The following is a 19,393-nucleotide window of genomic DNA, read 5'->3' as shown; positions in this document are numbered from 1 at the left end:
ATAAAGCTGCTATGACCATATTTGAACAAGTCTTTGTTGTATGGTGGAGCATCTTTCAGGTATATGCCCAGGAGTTTTATAGCTGGTTCTTGAGGTAACCCTATTCCCAATGTTCTGAGAAAGTGCCAGATTGATTTCTAAAGTGGTTGTACAAGTTTGCACTCCTACAAGCAATGGACGAGTGTTCCTTTTTGTCTACATCCTCACCATCATGGGCTATCACTTGAATTTTTGATCTTAGCCATTCTGGTAGGTGTAAGATTGATCTGAGAGTCATTTTGATGTGTATTTCCCTGATAACTAAATATGATGATAATTTTTATAATTATTATTTATTTTTTATCATCTTTTGAAATTAATTAAACATTTTTAAGTTTTTACTTATACATTTATATTACTGCGCGCGTGTGTGTGTGTGTGCGCGTGCACACACACACACACACACACACACACAGACACACACACACACACATATATATATATGAGCTACCCATAGTAAGAAGAACCATGATACAAACAGGAATTACATGAATGTCACATTCTTAGTGTTTTTGTTATTTGTATTTGATAGCCTTGAAGCAACCATCTTTCTTATCTTGGTGTGTCTAAAATTCTGAGTATAAATTCTTTAGGTCTTTCTCAGCCATTTGATATTCTTCTGTTGAAAATTCTCTGATTAGTACCCCATTTTTGAAATTGGATTATTTGGTTTCCTAGGTTCTTTATATATTTTGGATATTAGCCCTTTGTCAGATGTAGGATTGGTCAAGATCTTTTCCCAGTCTATGTAGGCTGTTGCTTTGTTCTGTTGACAGTGTCCTTTGCCTTATAGAAGCTTTTCAGTTTATCAAGGCTCCATTTATTAATTATTGATCTTAGAGCTTGAGCTATTGATGTTCTGTTCAGGAAGTTGTTTCCTGTGCTCCAAGTTGATTTTGATCATGGTGTTTTATCATAGCAATAGAAACCCTAAGACAGCTGGTCACAAGGGAGTTCAATGCTACCTTTTCCATGGTGCTATTTATATGGAATGACCCAGATAAGAAAATCTACAGATACATAAACTAGATGATTAATTTCCCCCGATTTTTTTTCTAAGAATTAAGTGACTCCCTAGGTAAAGGACAGGATGCATGCAGAATGAGGAACAACTGTTCTCATGAGAGGATATAGGATTTCCATTCTGTGGTGATAAATTTTTTTAGAACTTAGATCACATGCTATACCAGGAACCCCCCACCCCTCTTTAAAAAACAAAACAAAACAAAAACTTTTTATCTTGAAACAGGATCTAAGTTGCATAGGCTAGAGTTGAAATTATTATATGATTTATGTAGGTCTTTTTTTTTCTTGAGACAGGGCCCCTCTCTGTGTAGCCTTGGCTGTCCTGGATTTGCTTTGTAGACCAGGCTGGTCTCAAACTCACAGAGATCCGCCTGCCTCTGCCTCCTGGGTGCTAGGATTAAAGAAATGAGCTACCACACCTGTCTGTTTGGGTAGGTCTTAAACTTGCAGTGCTACTTCAGCCTTCCAGGTAACTGGGAAACTGGGACAGCAGGCTTGTACCATCAGCCCAGAAGGTTTTGCAGCTTTTATAATATATTCAAATTTCAATATATCCATGCATTCTTCATCAATAGATTCAACTATGGATTGAAAACAATTTGAGAGCTAGGAAGATAGCTCAGTTGTTAAAGTGCCTTGAGAGCACAAGAATCTGAGCTTGAACCTCAGGACCCATATAGCCCACTAGCCCACTAGTTCCAGCTAAGGAGAGACCCTGAATCCCTCCTCCTCTGCCCCCTCCCCCTGCAGAAAAAGGAGAGAATAGAAAAGAATAGACACCCAAGATTGCCATCTGATCTATCTCTCCCGCTCATGTATAAACACATACAAATCTGCTTTCAAAAGTTCCTGGTAGAACTGCATCTTCTGACTGAAGATGTAATGTAATCAGCTGCTCCAGGCTTCTCTTGCCTTTGTCTCACTCATTATGATGAACCTTGAACTGTGAGCTAAAATAAACCCTTATTTCCTTAGGTTGTTTTTATCAGAGTGTTTTTTTTTTTAATCATAGCAACAGGAAAAAAACTAATGAAAAGCTGCTAGTGAATTTTATGACATGTGAATTTAATTGCAATATAGGGGTTTTTTTTGTATATGAAGAGTAGAGATTAACATTTAGCACATTTAGTGGTTTGATTGAGAATAGTCACAAACACTCCTGGACTCTCTTGATTTCTTCATCTGTAAAAATAATAATATTGACATAAGAAGGTTGTTCTCAAAGCTAAATGTAATTTTAAAGAAATAAACTAAAAAATGGGCATATCATGTTTTTATTAAGTGAATTAGGTCAGTGTCAAAAAGACAAATTTCACATTTTCTTTCATTTGTTGTTATAGATTTTATATAGTAATATAAATCATATATATGCACATATGCATGTATAACACTAGTGAGATTGTCTTGAGAGACAAAGATGATAAATGAGAAGGAGAGGTATTAAAAAGGGAGAGTGAGGGGATTTGGAGGAATATATGTAATGTATAATATATATCTGCACGAAAATTAAAGGAACAACCAAATTAAATTAAAAATACATAGGCAAAGTTTTAGACTCGATATTTTGAAGCAATAATAGGTACAATGGAGTAATGGGCAATCAGAATGGAAGTCCCACAAACTCACAGAGGGAGCAGAAGCAACAGAAATCAATGTATGGTTGACACTTGCCAAACCCTAAAGTCAATTCTCTTTAGTTTTATATTGGTGTCTGGGTTGTACAATGTGTGTGTGTGTGTGTGTGTGTGTGTGTGTGTGTGTGTGTGTGTGTGTGTTTGTGTGTTGGGCAGGGAAAGGGCAGTGCCATTTAGTGATCTCAGATCAAGATATGAACCTCCATTTAAGTCTTCCCTTAAGTGACAATAGATAAAGCCCTTACTTTGGGTGATTTATATAAGAATTCTGGTTGTTTTAGTTACTATTTCTATCAGATGGAAAAAAACCCCTAGCCTTTGCATTGAGCTTTCTGTCCCACTGTCACTGAACTAAGAAGCTCCGGTTTCATAAAACAAAGGAAAAACATGACTTCTGAGTTGAGAGTTTGGCTTAGAACTTCTTTCCAATGTGTGTCCTTATGGGAATGTACTTTCATTTAGTAATCATGCTTGCGCCTCTGCTAGAAACAAAAGATAGGCCATCTTTCCCATTCTTGGAACTATCTGGTGTATCCACTTGGTTTTCCAATGATAATTGCTTGCTTGGTCAGCTTCTCTTTGGTGGTGAGTGGGAACTGGGGCACTGTTGAACACTTGTCCTTGAACACTTGTCTGCAGCCAATATAGCTATTTCCCTTTTGCCAATTAACTTAATGAAGTTCTTCACGATGGCTCCTCTGAGGTTTGGTAAAAGTGAGGAGGAATATTGAAACCAATTAAACTTAAGCATTGGAAAAAATATATATTTATAACTGTTACCATTAGTGACAGGAGTAGCTCAGATATTTGCCAACAAATGATAATAGGCAGACAGAGTCCTGTAGCTTTTCAAGTTGAAAGTGAGAAGCATCTAGTCAGAAATGTTTCTAAAATCCCTTTCACCTTCCTCAGTATGGCCCTTGGAGAAAGGCTGACCTCTAAGTAATGGCTGCTCTTTAAGCAATGTGTCCTGCTGTCCTTCATCTTACTAGGGATAAATTAGCTTGAATTTTGAGTTCCTTTTAAAAAATATAAATTCTGTGTTCATGGTTGTTTTGCCTACGTGCATATAAATGTGTTTCTGATGCCTATTGAATCCAGGAGAGAGCACTGGATCCCAGGAACTGGAGTTACAAATGGTTGTGAGCCACCCTATGGGTGGCAGGAATTGAACCCTGGTTCTGGAAGAGTAGCAAATGTTCTTAAACACTGAACCATCTTCTCTCCAGTCCCAATTTTGGATTTCTTTAAGAAATATTACAGACATGCTAACCATTTTAAAAATAAGATTATCCATACCTGCCAGTCTTCTTGACTGATTAATAAGTACTATTACTGAACTGTTATATGACCTGTCTATGATCTTATATGGCAGTTCAATGACAAATTTTTGGCTGAACGATGTGGGAAGTTTTTCAGAGTTTTATGAAGAGAATAAGTTGGGAGAAAGAGCTGGGAGGAATTCTGCATGGTAGTAAAAACCAGTTAGTAATGGAGACCAGAGAGGTTAAGGTCAGAGTACTGCCCAAGGATTGAATTTGTTGTCAGTGGAAGGTGGGGAGGCAGGAGTAAACACTGCTGGGAATATTTAAGTTGAGGTGACACATTTCAACAATGTATTCCTTTAAGTAACTCAATGCCCTGGAGGAATTGAATGGCAGTTCTCCTTCTTTTACTTTAGGGGAACCACATGATGAAGGAGAAGAAACAGGATCAGGCACCCTAAGGTCCTTGACCCAGATTTATTAGTGACTTCCTATTGCCATTAGGTTTTATTGGCTTAAAACATGTATAGAGTAGGATACAAGACTCCTTTACTGATATCATTTAAAGGAATGCCAAGTGTGAGAAGAAATGCTTATGTTTGTATTGTTTGCTTATAGTAAATGGTGCTTCTGGTGTTTAAAGATAAAGTAAAGCATGATTGGAATGAAGGTTTCTCAGATTCTAGAGCCTGCCACTTTAACCAGGAAACCATGCTCGGCTATTTTTGCACAGGCTTGTGACTTTCTTGAAACAAATAGGACTTAGTAATTCACTGTCTGGAAATATAGCATGTCTATGTAAAGTATGAGCAGTCTTCAATTGCCCATGACAATAACAAAATTAGTTTTTTTTGAGTTGCATTGTCCTTGTTAACTAGGACTATTCATATGTATTTATTCTTTTCCTTGTTCACAGGAAGAGGATAAATCTCAAGACACAAGCATTTTCTTCATGCCTTGCAATTGCTGTGGTCACATTTTCTAGAAGATGTCAAGTGGCCAAGCCCAGACATAAAGCATACTAATTTTATTCCTTCTCAAGTCTCTGATGAGATTGAAGACCACATAGTTTAGTCTTACAATGAAGCTTAGTTGTTTAGGGGTTAAGATGTTTTTAGGTCTAGATAGGTGTTCTAAGTTGTTAATGTCAAGATATGATAGATGATTTGCATTCAAAATTTTAGACTCATCAAGATTGGTAAGATGTTTTCTTCAAGGCTGCCAAATACAAATAGCCATAACACTATGAATGTAAAATTTATATAATTCCTGATGGTGTCATGGTTCTTCTTGCTAAAGGTAGTTTATTGTATATTTGTGTAATAATGTACGTGTATATGTAAAAAATAAATAAAAATAGAAAAATACAAACAATATAACATTGCTTTTAAATGTAGGACAGGCAAAGTCATAAAGAAATGTTTATATAAGGATCTCTGGACAAATTAGAGCTATTACCAAAACAATCTGCCACATTTACCTATTTTGTGTTTCACTTGGTTGTAAAATTTTTAGCCATATGTAACTGTCTCATTTTTGCAGGATATGTCAGGCTGTTTTATATTTCTTTGCTTTGACTTGTGATATTCCCCATTGAAATACACTCCCATTTTCTTTAGAGCTCAGTAGAATTCCACTGTATATATGTAGCATATTTTCATTATCAGTTCACCAGCTGAGAAATTTCTCTGCTGATCACATTTTCCAGCTATTGTGAATAGAATAAACATGGATGAGCAAGTATCTCCACAGCAGGATGTAGAGTACTTTGGAGACACACACACACACACACACACACACACACACACACACGCATGCATACAAACTTATTTTCATGCATAATACATACATGTCCAGAAGTGGAATAATTGGAAGTTGGGTCATGTTTATGGTAATAAATGGTAGTTCTGTCTGTAGTTTTTTTTTTTTTTTTTGAGGCATCACCACTCTGATTTCCACAGTGGCTTATTTTTTTTTTGTTAACAGTAAATTTGTTTCTACAGTCAACAGTAAATAAGGGTTCCTCTTTCTCCACATCCTCATTAGCATTTGTTCTTATTTTATTGTTTGATGATGATAGCCATTCTTACTGGGATAAGATACAATCTCAAAATAGTTTAAATTTGAACTAGTTTAAAAATGCTTATTAGTCATTTTTATTTCTTTTGTGAGAACTCTTTTTTGAAGGTGTATTTATTGTTTTGAATGAGTTGTTTGGTTTTTGGATGGTTTTATTTAATTGTGTATTCTAGATATTTGTCTTTTTTCTCATTCAAGAGCCAACTTTATTCAGAGCATCAGAGAATTTATACTCCGTGGGTTAAGAGGAATCACATGAGGAAAATGTACACTCACAAGGTGAAAGCTGTATGTGATATCAAACCACACATGCAAAAACATGTTTTTCTATAGAGGCACACAAACAAATAACAGCAGCCAGTTGCAAACTCACTCTTGTCTGCTTCACCTGGGAGACGCATGAAAGCACAGTCCAAAAACAATTACATGTATTGAAGAAACTGAGGTCAGAAGACTCTTGTTTTCATGGACTTTACTCACAAGCCTTCAGAATTTTCATACATCTCTGTTCTTGTACCATGTTACAACAGTAGAATGTTAACAATACCCAACATGCTGTAAGCTATCTTGACAGTTTTGATATTGTATTATTTAGGGAATAATAGCACAAACACAGAATGCATATTTAACACAGACATAGGCACATTTTCCAAGTATTTTCAAGTCAAAGGCATCTTTTTTATAATATTTTTTTAGTTTTACATATACATTTATATTATTATACATATATAACATAAACTACATAGAGCAAGAAGAACCATGAAACAATCAGAAATTATATAAATGTTACATTCTTAGTGTTTTGGCTATTTGTATTTGGCAACCTTGTAGAAAACACTTTCCTATCTTGGCAAGTCTAAAATTCTGAATGTAAATCAATATCTATCCTATCTCATCATTATCAACTTAAAACATCTATCTAGACCTAAAACATTGTAACCCCTAAACAACTAAGCTTAATTGTAAAACTAAACTATCTGGTCTTCAACTCCACTAGAGACTTGAGAAAAACTAAAACTTAATTACCTGAATGAACTGGAAATGCAGGTTAGCAGATTCCAAAATGAAAAAAAAATGACAGAGACAGTTGTTTTTCTTTTTCTTTCTTTCTTTCTTTCTTTCTTTCTTTCTTTCTTTCTTTCTTTCTTTCTTTCTTCCTTTTTACATATAGCTAGCAAAGATTTTCTCCCATTCCACGGACCACCTCTTCAGTTGATTGGCTCTTTTCTTCACTATACACCTTTGAGTTTCAGAAAGTCCTAATTGTTAACCTTTGGCCTTATTTGCTGAGCTACCATAGTCCTATTTAGAAAGCCCTTATCTATGCCTGTATCTTGAGTTGCGTACTCTTTACTTTTTCTTCTAGAAGTTTGGTGTTTCAAGATTTACACTGACATCATTGATCCATTTGGAGTAGTTTTTGTTCAGATAAGAGATAAGGTTCTAGTTTCATTTTTCTACATGTAGAATATTGACTACTTATGGCTTCTGTGGTAGAGGTATGGACTATCTTCAGTATTAACTTATCTAGTGATGAGCCTACAAGTTTTATGGTCACACAGATGATTCTGATTAAACTCAGGGGGTGACAAAGCAAAAAAAAAAAAGCACGGGTATAGGAAAGAGTGAGTAGATGGCTGATAGTGGTTGTACGGAGCTAAAAAATGGGGTTGGGACAAAAGAAATTAGAGTGCATTACATACTTGTATGAAATTGGTCAATAATGAATTTAATAAGAATTGTAAAATTTGTCCTCGAGACCAACATCTTCCCACTTCACCACCACCTAGTTGGTTAATACCTATTAATTCCTTAGCTATCATCCTTTGTTTGTCACTATCCTCTATACTCTGACTTTCTATCAGCAAAGTACACTTGAATTCATCTTTTTACATACCTATCTCCTTCTCTCAGGCTTTGCTGTTTTAGAGAGCAACTGCTGTATTTTATGTTTTCTTCATTCATCTGTGGAATTACTACACAGCAGGTATTTAACATATGCAACATAAAGGGCTAAGTATTTTGTAGCGATGGCTGCTGATTTTCTTGAGATGAGTTTTGATGAAGTTATAAGCATGTGTCTAATTTCCTCGAAACACTACCAGACTTTCAGAACTTAGGATAGATTTTCTTGAGATTTTATGAAGCTACTTGGAAAAAATGGAGGCTACTGTGGGATGTTATAAGAAACAATATTGAGAAGCACTTGCTGTGGGCTCTAGCCAGAACTATCATCCTGCCTTGTTAAGGAATATATTTTATGTCTTTCATTTGATGTGAAAAATACATTCTTAACGTCTCATAGGTACAGAGTGCTAAGCAGCAGACAGGAAGGTAATAAGTGTTAGTTAGCAATTGAACATGTGTACCGAATATGCTATTTGTGTTCCTGGATGACAGAGGTCAGAGGGATAGCAAACATGGTAAATAAATAGAGGGACAGGCATTTGTGTCAAGAGATAAGAAATGAAGTGTACTTCACTATTTACAGGAGGCGATTAGAATGATTGAAAAATCTGTGAACTTGGATGTTTTCATGCCTATCAGCAGGTATTTTTCTCTTTCCTTCAAACTGCCAGCTTTTTCATAATTAGTCTTTATTTTTCAACTCTTTTGGGAAAAAAGGAAAGAATTAACCCAGCATTTAATAGCCTTTGCTGAGAAAGAAGTGAACACATTCCAGCTCGTCAGGCACCTCCTTAGCACAAACCTGGCAAAGACCATCCATTCAAGGGCTGCAGGAACAGACTTTAAGAGCTTTGGCTTTGCAGGGACCTCAAAGGCTTTAAGAAACCCAGGGTTTTTTGTCTTTCACCCGAGCCATCCTCTCCAACAAAGGTAGTACTGGCCCCAGTGAGGCGTTCTGGTCTTGCTCTTTATCTCTGAAAGTTTCATGTTCTTATGTTCCTACTTAAATCTTTACCTCTTATAATGAATTGAAGGCAACTAAGTCTCCCCCTTGGTTGGATAGAAACTCTACCCGCTTCCTCTACTAGTAGGAGTGGATCCAAGGGTAGATTTCAAGCCTATGAGAAGAGCAGGATGTTGAAATGAAGGCAAAGCTTGGAGGAAAAGCTTTAAAATCAAATGCTGTATTTTATTTTCAACATACAACCTTCAGTGTGTGAGGAAATCCTTGTTCCATCTTAAGACTGCTAGAAACTTGGACCAGAAGCTGGCTTGATATTGTGCAGGTTTTATCCAAATAACCACAGCCGCTGTGAATCTATACATGCGACAGGCATGTCATGTCCGAAAGGCAGCACTTCACAGCATTCTCCCCCAATCATCTGGCCCTCACATGCTTCCTTCTCCTTTGCTGTGATGTTCTCTGAGCTTTGGAGTGGGCAGTGTTGTTGGCGGGATGAGAAGAATGTCTCATTTAGGGTTGAGCTCTTACAATTGCTTATTCTTAGCACTTTGACTAGTTATGAGTGTCCACATTATACTACAGTGGGTACACCCTGTAGTGGATGTAAACATTTTTTTATTCCAAGTGTGGGATGGGAAACAGACTTATGAGAGAACAGGTGATGTTTATCCCCTAGAAGAGGAACCACCTCTTTTGGGGGCTTGGTTTTTGCCAGCAGAAAAACATTTTAGTAGGACTCTGAGAGGAGGTCAATATGCCCAAAACAAGAGGCTAGGCCTTTTGGTCTTGGTATTGTTTTCTATTGTTTGCCTGTTCATCACTCTGCTTTGAGATGCTCCTAGAGAGAACTTCTCCAGAGAACGTTTCAAGGTTCTGGGTTCTGGCTATTGTAGTTGCTGTCACCTTTGCTGAATTACTGGCTTGCTGTCTAATATGTCTGCTGGAATCCTGCTGACTACAAAGTGCAGAATTGCTCCGAGGAACTGAGTCTAAGAAGGTCTACTTCTCCTGTTCCCATTAACCCTTTTTCTCTCCTATCTAGGATAGGTGGGTTGGAAGGGAGATATAAGCACTAAAGAACTCTAAGTAAAGTTGGTTTGAAAAGGTTCAAAGCCTACAATACCTACTGCAAAAGGAAGCTCTCTGACTCAAGTTGAGAGTGAAATGAATATAAATATATATTTCATATATATATTCATATATAATATAAATGAATATATATTAGTAATTTGCTAATGGGATCATCTAACAAAACAATCATATTAGATTCTTCCCTGACACTAGAACCCATGCTTTCTTATCTACGGGTTCTCTCTTCCCCAGTTCCTGTTATTTCTACTGAGTTATGATATTAGGTTTAAATTCTCTCCTTTGGAGCATTCTTCAAATCCAATCAGAATGTGGTTGTCTACCCCCATGTCAGTCATATGACAGTTGCATCTGGGATCACACCTTGACCGGGAAGATGGTTCTACAGCATGTAGAATTGGGCATTGGTTAAGATTATTGGTGTCTTTTCTTTCTCAGTATTCTGCATAGCACCTTCTAACACTATGAAAAATAGCCAGCAGGAAAATAATTTCCTAGTCAGTTTGATACTGAGTATTTTATATCTTGAAGCCAAAGTATATGAGGTGATCTTTAGAGCTACTTTTACTAACGATTTTGACTTTACCTGAACTGATAAGTCAATTTCCTGCCTAGCTATCCGATTTCTATTTTTTAAAAAAGAGATTTGCTTTCTTGTCTTTGGTTCTTACCTTTATTCATTTTCTTGTGTGTGTGTGTGTGTGTGTGTGTGTGTGTGTGTGTGTGTGTGTATGTGTGTATTGTGTATGTAATTGTGTATACATGTCCTTGGATATTCCTGTAGGGGCCAGAGATCCATGGCAAATATCTTTGTCTATTGTTTTCTACCTTATTTAAAATTTTATTTTTTACAGCTATTTGGTTATTTTTTTCGTTGCAAGCACACATATGTGGAAGTTAGAGGACAATTTGTAGGAGATAATTCTTTTTTTTCCCATCATGTGAGATCTGTGACCAATGAACTCAGGTTGTCAGGCTTACTGGCAAGTGCCTTTAACCACTGAGCTATCATGCTGGTCCACTACCTTTGTTAAAAAATATTTTGAAAGAGAGTCTCTCAACAATCTTGAAGGTCTTCAATTTGGCTTGACTGGCTGGCTGGAGAAGCCCTTGGGATCCTCCTGTCTTTACCTCTCTAACATTAGACCAAGTGCCCACAGCTGCACTCAGCTTTTATGTGGTTTGAACTTAGGTCCTCATGCTTGCATAAGAAGCATTTTTCTCACTGAGCCACCTTGCTAGCCACAAGATGGGCTTTCCTTTGTCGACTTTTTGTGATTGTATTGACAGCTCAAGGGATAGCAGAGACAAATTCATATGCTTAGTTATCTGTGTTTTACCACATGTCTGACCATTTGATAAAAAATTATCTTTGCATAAAAATGGTTGCATCAGTGGGCCTGTCACGTGTTCTAATTGCCATGAAAGCATCATGTTGTCCTGTCTGAGTGCTTTAAATTTTCAAAGATGGCTGGGTGGCACTAGCTAAACTGCCTCAAAGTGACTACTTGAATAATTTCAGTCTCTTGTAGGCTTACAATTTTTTCTCTAAAGTTACAAAAAGGCAGAATTATTGCTTGTTGGAAGTGTAAGAGTATTTACAGATCATTGATCACAAGATTTTTTCAAGTTATGATCTATAGAAAATTTTGTCCTCAAGGTTGTCTGAAAGGAAAGAGTTTTGTGGTCAAATAAATTTAGAAGACATTCTGTTTTAAGCCTCATTTTGAGATTTCACAGATTTTTTTTGTCTCTAAGAAGTTGGAAGGAGCTTTTACTTTGAACTTATTGACAGCATTGCTGAACTGGCACAAAAGGAAGCCCTCTACAGTGACCAAAATGGCCCTGAGAATGGGAAAATCTCCCCAGGTAACTTAGCCATTGCACGGGCTCTTCCTTTGAGGGCTTCTCTACACTCTAGAGACCTTGAGCTCTGCTTACCTCTTACTAACTATATTTGGAATAGGGACCAGCAGTTGGTGCCTACAGCCAAGATAGCCATTTTATTCAGCAAATCCCTGAACCTGGCATCTCAAAGGTTGATTCCTCAAAGTGACTGTGAAAGATTGATTACCTGGCCTGCAAGTGGATGAGGTCAAATAACTAGGTGAAAGCCTTTTTTTGTAGTGAGAAAACAAGGTCCAGATTGTTTAAAACAAAGTTCAAACACTCAATAGACCACTGTATTCTAGGCAAAGTACAAGAAGGAGCAGATTTGGTGACATTTAGCTACTTGTAAAGCTGAGAAAAGAGGATCTGGAGTTTGAGGCCGTTCTGGATGACATGGTATAATCTCATCTTCAAAGGGGAAAAAAAAGAAATTGAAGGCCTGGTCTAGGAAGGAAGTTTCAGTTCAGGAGAGCCAAGCTTACATAGTAAGACCCTGAGTAAAAAAGGGGATGTATAAATCAGAATATATATACTTCTATACTTGAACTGTTTTTTCAGAATTAATAAAATCTTGATAACTACATCAAAATTATATCTTCTCCTCCTCTTCCTCCTCCTCCTTTATTGTCTTTTTTTGAGACAGGATTTCTCTACACAATCTTCCTGGCTGTCCTGGAACTCACTCTGTAGACAAGGCTTTATCTCACACAGTTCTATCTGCCTCTGCCTCCCAAGGGCTGAGATTAAAGGCACATGCCACTACCAGGTGGCCAGATATGGATATTTAAAGAAATAAAAACTATAAGACAACACTGTTCATGAATATAAATTTAAAATCATTAATATACCATAAAGTTGAATGCAACAAAGTATAATTCTTCAGAATGAAACAAAAGTACCCTAAAAGTGTAAGATTGACTTAGTATTAGTAAAATTACTTTATGTAATTTATTGTACTAACAGAAAACAGTATGTGATAATCTTAATTGATATGAAATAGCATTAGGTAAAATTCAATGTCCAATGATTCAAAACAGAAAGGCTTTGTAAACTAGAAATAAAAGAAAAATGATGTAACTTTGTGTGGGAAATCTTTAAAAATCCTACAATACAGATAATGTTGATGCAAAAATATTGAATATATTTCCTTTAAGTTAAGAAATAAGAGAAGAATGCCCTTCTTGTTATTTCTGTTTATTTGTTATTAAGTGGGGGTTTTCATAATAGCATGAAAAACAAGAAAAACAAAATACATAATTGGAGAGAAAGAAAATATCATTTTATAAATTTTTCTACTTCAAAGAACTAAAGTTTCTAAGAATAAACTATAAAACTGATAAAAACTTAGCATAATTCATTTAAGAAATGTGTGTCCCGGGAGTATGGTTTAGTGGGTTAGAGCACTTACGCTGCAAATGTGAAGACCAGAGTTTGAGCTCCCAGCACCCACATACAAAAGTCAAACACCACTGTGCATGTCTGTAACCTCATTGTTGGGGAGTGGACACAGGTGGGTCCCAGGAGCATGCTGGCCAAAGTATTGGGCTTCTAGTATAGTGGGAGATGCTTTCTCAAGACAATAAGGCAGACAATAATAAAGGACAGTAACAGTGACCTCTGGCCTCTATATGTATACAAATTAAGGCATATACCCTCAGTTATATACATGCACTCCATCTTCTCAAACCTCAAATATGCATACAGATTAACTGTATTCTTTTTTTTTTTGAGACAAGGTTTCTCTGTGTAGCCTTGGCTGTCCTAGACTCGCTTTGTAGACCAGGCTGGCCTCTAACTCACAGTGATCCACCTGCCTCTGCCTCCCGAGTGCTGGGATTAAAGGCATGCGCCACCATGCCCGGCATGATTAACCGTATTCTTATAAACTAAGAACCATGTAAAGAAAGAATAAAACATTTGGTAGCAACCAAAGCTATAAGGAAGACAAGAATGGTTTAAAAAAAAGTTTGTAAGTCCTCTATGGGAAACACAGAGAATGGGGAAGATATATTATCCGTATAAGACTTGATACCAGAAAACAGTAAATTATCCCCACGTTCAGCTATAGATTTAACATAGTCCCATTCAGTTCTCAATAGGATTGTCTATAGAATTTGATATGTTGCTTCTTCAGTTTCTATGAGTGATCTGAGGGCTAATATTTATGTTCCTAAAGAAAAACCCATGACTGAGGAGGTCTTAGGCCCTTGTGGAAACCTACTGCTGATGCCTTTCTGACTTGATATAGCATCAAAAGCATGTTCAAATTATCTGTATTTATACTCTCAAATAAAGGCTACACTCAGCCTTGATAAGAGAATCCTTTCCTTGCAGTGAATGGAGGTGAATGAAAGGACCAAAGGCTACCATTGTAGCTAGGCTGGCCAGCCGGAGAGCTCCTGGAATTCACCTGAGTCCACTCCCCAATAATGAGGTTCCAGACATGCATAGCCACGTTTGCCTTCTTTACATGGATACCTAACACTTGGACAGCATATTTCTTAAATCTCCAAATCATGCTAAATTCTTATTAGTTCTATAATTTATCTTAGAAATTTTAGTTCTTCAATGTAGAAAAATCCTATAATGATGGTATCTTCTTTCTAAGTTCCTAAGAAAAATCTTTTCTGCATATAAATATTGTTCACACCTTTTAATAATTATTCCTCCTTACCCGAAGTCAGCTGCTGAATAACCACATTCTTCTTTATCTTTCTCCTGTATGTAACCAACTTTCCTGGAAGATTTTTCCACAGTCTTATTTTGCTTCTGTCATGTCTAATTTGTTCAGCTCAGTGTAGTCTGATTTCATTTCTAACACTGTAGTAAGCCAGCACCCAATAATGTCATTGATGAGCTTTTTGTTGCTAAATTAGAAGGGCAATCTCTGCCTGCATACCTTCAAACCCATTGTAGTGTTTGCTCTATGGATCATCATATTTAAGAGAATTTATCCTTCCTTGAATCTATCTTATTTTTATTTTCTTTATTGTATGTGAGTTCTATATGCAGATTTCCACCATGTTTACTTAAATAGACACCAGACATATCCACAGTGGAATGAATCCCAGCTTTACTGTATGAGAAAGAACAAAAAGAGTCTTCTGTATTTTTAAAATCTGATCCAGGGGATGGAGAGATGACTCAAGTGGTTAAGAGCACTGTTTGCCCTTCCAGAGGTCCTGAGTTCAAGTCCCAGCAACCACATGGTGACTCACAGCCATCTATAATGAGATCTGGTGCCTTTTTCTGGTGTGCATGAAGACATAGCACTCATATACATAAAATAAATAAATAAATCTGAAAAATAAATAATCTGATCTAGTCAGTACCTGCTTTCTACTTGGAGTAGATGGACTCCACGGTTCAACTCTTTCAGAGCCAGCAGTAAATCCTAGTTTTCATAAAACAATATTTTACAAAGACAATAAATCTTTTTCTGAGTCTTTGTTTCTTCAACTATAAGATAATAGTATCTTTTATATTGGGTTATAGAAAAGATTACACCAGTGAAAGATCTATTGCACAAAATTTCCATGGCATTGTTTTTAGCCCTTGGTGAAAACTCATTTAGTGAATGTTGGCATTATATAATATATTATATATTACATTGGTATAATGATATATATATATATTTGGTATTGCATTGTTTGAGTTTGAATCTAGCATCTATTACTTGTTCAGCATTGCCTTTTTTTTTCAGTAAAATGGGAATGAAAACAATATCCAATTGCTATATATATGTACTATATATATGTATTATATATCTGTCTTTGCATTTAAAATCTAACCCAATTACAAAAAACATACACACACACAACACACACACACACACACACACACACACACACACACACACACACACACGCACACGCACTGTGGTGACCATGAACAGCAACCATAAAGAAAGCTACCTACTTTTTCTTTAAAAGGACAGGGACTAAATTTTTTAGCATCTTGGGCCATATAGCCTGTTTCACAAATATTTAGCTCTGCTCTTGTAACACCCAAGCACCCATGGGTAATATATAAATAAGGAAGTATGGTTATGTTCTTTACAACTTTATTTATGGATACTTAAATTTAAATTTCATATAACTAATGTTTCATGAAATATCATTTTTCTTTTGATTTTAAAAAATGATTTTTAAATGTAAAAACCATTTTTATTTCTTTGGACATACAAAAACAGACAAGGATGAATTTGGCCCAAGGGCCAGGGTTTACTGACCCCTGAAATGATGCATGCAAATGGGAGATTCTTGTGGAGGAGTGGAAGTACTTGTGTTTGCTTGACTGGAGAACATTTATTCTCTATCTGGGAAGGTTAGTTCAAGGAAAGGAGACTACTGGCCTTTTTCCATAAGAGAGCTAGTTCTGGCCCTTTTCATTCCTGGTATGGGAGAAGTGAGATAGTAACCTGTCTTTGATAATCCCACTTCTAGGAAATATGTCCCATCTCATGTTTTCCATGAACTTAACCTGCCATATTAGTAGTTCTCTAATGAAAAAAAAAGGTACTCTTCTGTGTCATTGCATTTAAAATCTAATCTAATTACAAAACAAGTTTCTTTCTCATTTTCTCCCTTCTTCTTAGGCACAGTTTTTGTGTATCCATAATTTTCCAGACACTGTTATTGGCTCTAGAACTTCAAGAGGAATATGATAGGCAAGATTGCTGCTCTCATAAAGCTTACATTTTAGCAGACTGACAAACACAAGCTATTTGTGTATTATTTAGGGATATGTACCCGTTACAGATATGTTTACATACAATACCTTTCTTCCACATGATTGCTTTTTTGTGAGAATATTTGTGTGATGTATGGGTATGTTTTCATGTGTGTGTGTGCATGTGTGTGTGTGCATGTGTGTGTGTGTGTGAAGGAGTACACACCCATTTGTATGTGTAGCCCGTAGGTTGACATCAGTATGGCTTCCTCAATTGTTCTCTACATTATTTCCAAGACAGGGTCTCTTTGCAGAACCTAGAGCTTTCAGCTAGAATAGCTGGCCAGTGCAGCCTGGGCATGCACCTGTGTCCACTTTCCTCTGCCATGCATACAGATGCTCATGGATGCGCAGAGCTAAGATCTGAACTCAGATCCTCGTGCTTGTGCAGGGAACACTTTACACACTCATCCGTCTCTGAAATCCCTCTTGGTTGCTTTTGGTTAATAGGTTAAAAATATACTTCATATCTCCACATAGATGCCTGAGTGGTTCCACAAACATATGATCCAGACAGAATTGGTGATTGTCTCTATATCATCTATGAAGCCAGTCTTCACCAAAGTCTTCCCCACCTTAGATAGCTTTAGTTAATTTCTTTTTCCCCCAGGTCCATAATTTATTGTATAAATTGAGTACTACATGATGCGTTGACATCAGGTTTTTCAGGCATGGGACTTAACACATGAGGTCAGACATTTCAAAATCCATTGATGTTGCTTTCACAGCTGGAGATTTTTTAGGCCTTAACTTGAAGTATAAGATCAAAAAAGCAGTGTCTCCATAGGTGTCCAGGACACAATTCATTCTACCTGTGAGAGTATAAAAGTTGAAATATTTCTTAATACCAGTGATCTGGAATTGGCCATCACTTTCTGTACCAACCATGACTTCAATCTTCACCAAAATCACAAATTCCACAGCCGATGGCCTTCAACAAACCTAGCTAGTAGCTCGGCCCTAGCTTTAGTCATTTTCTTAAGCTAGAATTGAGATTCATCTTTATGTACATTCCTATTGTATATATTATGTCTGGTAATTTCTATCCATTTTTGCCTCTAAAACCTATCTAGATGCTAGTCACTTCTTACAACTTCCAGCATTGATGCCATCCTTAAATCACCATATTTTTTAGTCTGGTCTATTGCCAGAAACTTGAAGTTTAGTCCCTAAGCTCCCTCCATAGACCTTCAGCATTAACATAATGGGAGTATAAATCAGATAATGGTTGTCTCCCATTACAGTAAAAATTCTCTCATAACTTCCCACTGTATGTTGAATAAAATCAAAACTCCTTCCATGCCCTTCTAGTTTCTTTATAATTTAGTGACTGCCCACATTGCTTACATCACCTTACATTATGTTTTTATGCCTATTACTTTTCTCTTTCTTTCTTTCTTTCTTTCTTTCTTTCTTTCTTTCTTTCTTTCTTTCTTTCCTTTATTCCTCTCTTCCTTCCTTATTTTATTTTCCTTTGTGTTTTTTTTGAAAGAGGGTTTCTCTATGTAGCCTTGGCTCTTCTGGACTCACTTTGTAGATCAGACTGGCCTTGAACTCACAAAGATCTGCCTGCCTCTGCCTCCTGGGATTAAAGGTCTGCGCTACTATTTTCTAGTTGCTTTTTACCTATTGTGATGGCATATTAAGCTTTCCTGTGACAGCAAGTTTATGCTTTTATTCCTTATGCCTGGAATGCCTTATCATAGTTTTTTTCTCATAGCTGGTTCATTATCAATGTTTTAGCTCTCAAGTTAAAATGTCACCACTAACCATATATCTTGTCTAATCATTCCATCTCATGTAGCTATACCTACCCATACATACCTCATCATCATCTGTCTTAATTTTCTTTCTGTTGTTGTGATATTACATCATATACAGCCCATCTTGAAGGGGCAGGAGCTCAAGGCAGGGATTTGGAGGCAGGACCTGAAGCAGAGACCATGCGGGGATGCTGCTTACTGGCTTGCTTCCCATGGTTTTCATAGCCTCAGGATCACTTGTCTGAGTGTAGTACAGTACTCAGAGACTGGGACCTCCCACATTAACCATTAATCAAGAAAATGCTCCACAGACTTGCCTGCAGGCCAATTTGATGGAGGAATATTCCTCAGTTTTCTCCTTTCCTAGGTGACAGGTCAAGTTGACAAAAAGCTAACCAGCACACCATTACTTCCCCACAAGTTTTTTTCTTCTTTATTACCTAACATTGAATTTTATTTGTTTCCTCATTTATTCTCTTTCTTTATTAGCAAATAAGCTCTCTATAGTCTTTTCTATCATTTTTCTTACTTTGGACAGTACTTTGGATTTTGGATCATATAATGATCCAGGTGCCTAAGCAACATGCAAGTAGTAGTATTAAGTAGTAGTATTAAGTAGACCTTTGAATATATTTAAATAAAATGCTTATGTTAGTAGTGCTGACACATAGTATAAACCCAATACCTGTTAACTATCATTATTTTTTCAGCACCATTAGCAGTATCAGTATTACTTCCATCATCATCATCATCATCATCATCATCATCATCTGTAATTAAAAGAAAAATAGTCAATAATCTTTTGATTTTGTTATTACATATCAGCCAGTCAACCCAAATTAACCAAGTGCCAAGTGGTTAGCCATGGAAACACATACACACAGGCAACATTGGACAAACTCAACAATTTGTTTTCATTGTTTATGCATTCATATGTATATGTAACAACAATGGTTACAAAGGAAGCCAGGAATTTGGGAGGGAGAGGTAAGGACAGATGTGAGA

General features: G+C 36.6%; 1 protein-coding gene across 1 annotated transcript; it reads right to left on the bottom strand.

Moving 5' to 3' along the window:
• Positions 1–17,303: 17,303 nt before the first annotated feature.
• LOC311601978 (ATP synthase membrane subunit K, mitochondrial-like) lies at positions 17,304–17,513 on the bottom strand (the record flags this gene model as incomplete). Its single annotated transcript, XM_084789718.1, has 1 exon — positions 17,304–17,513. One exon carries the CDS (start codon positions 17,511–17,513, stop codon positions 17,304–17,306), a length of 210 nt encoding a protein of 69 aa, XP_084645844.1.
• Between the last annotated feature and the right edge of the window lie 1,880 nt (positions 17,514–19,393).

Source organism: Acomys minous (genome assembly GCF_964271855.1).
Source record: "Acomys minous genome assembly, chromosome: 7".
In the NCBI taxonomy this organism is placed as follows: Eukaryota; Metazoa; Chordata; class Mammalia; order Rodentia; family Muridae; genus Acomys; species Acomys minous.
Note: the sequence above shows the minus strand (reverse complement) of the source record. Positions and strands in the feature narration are given on the sequence as shown.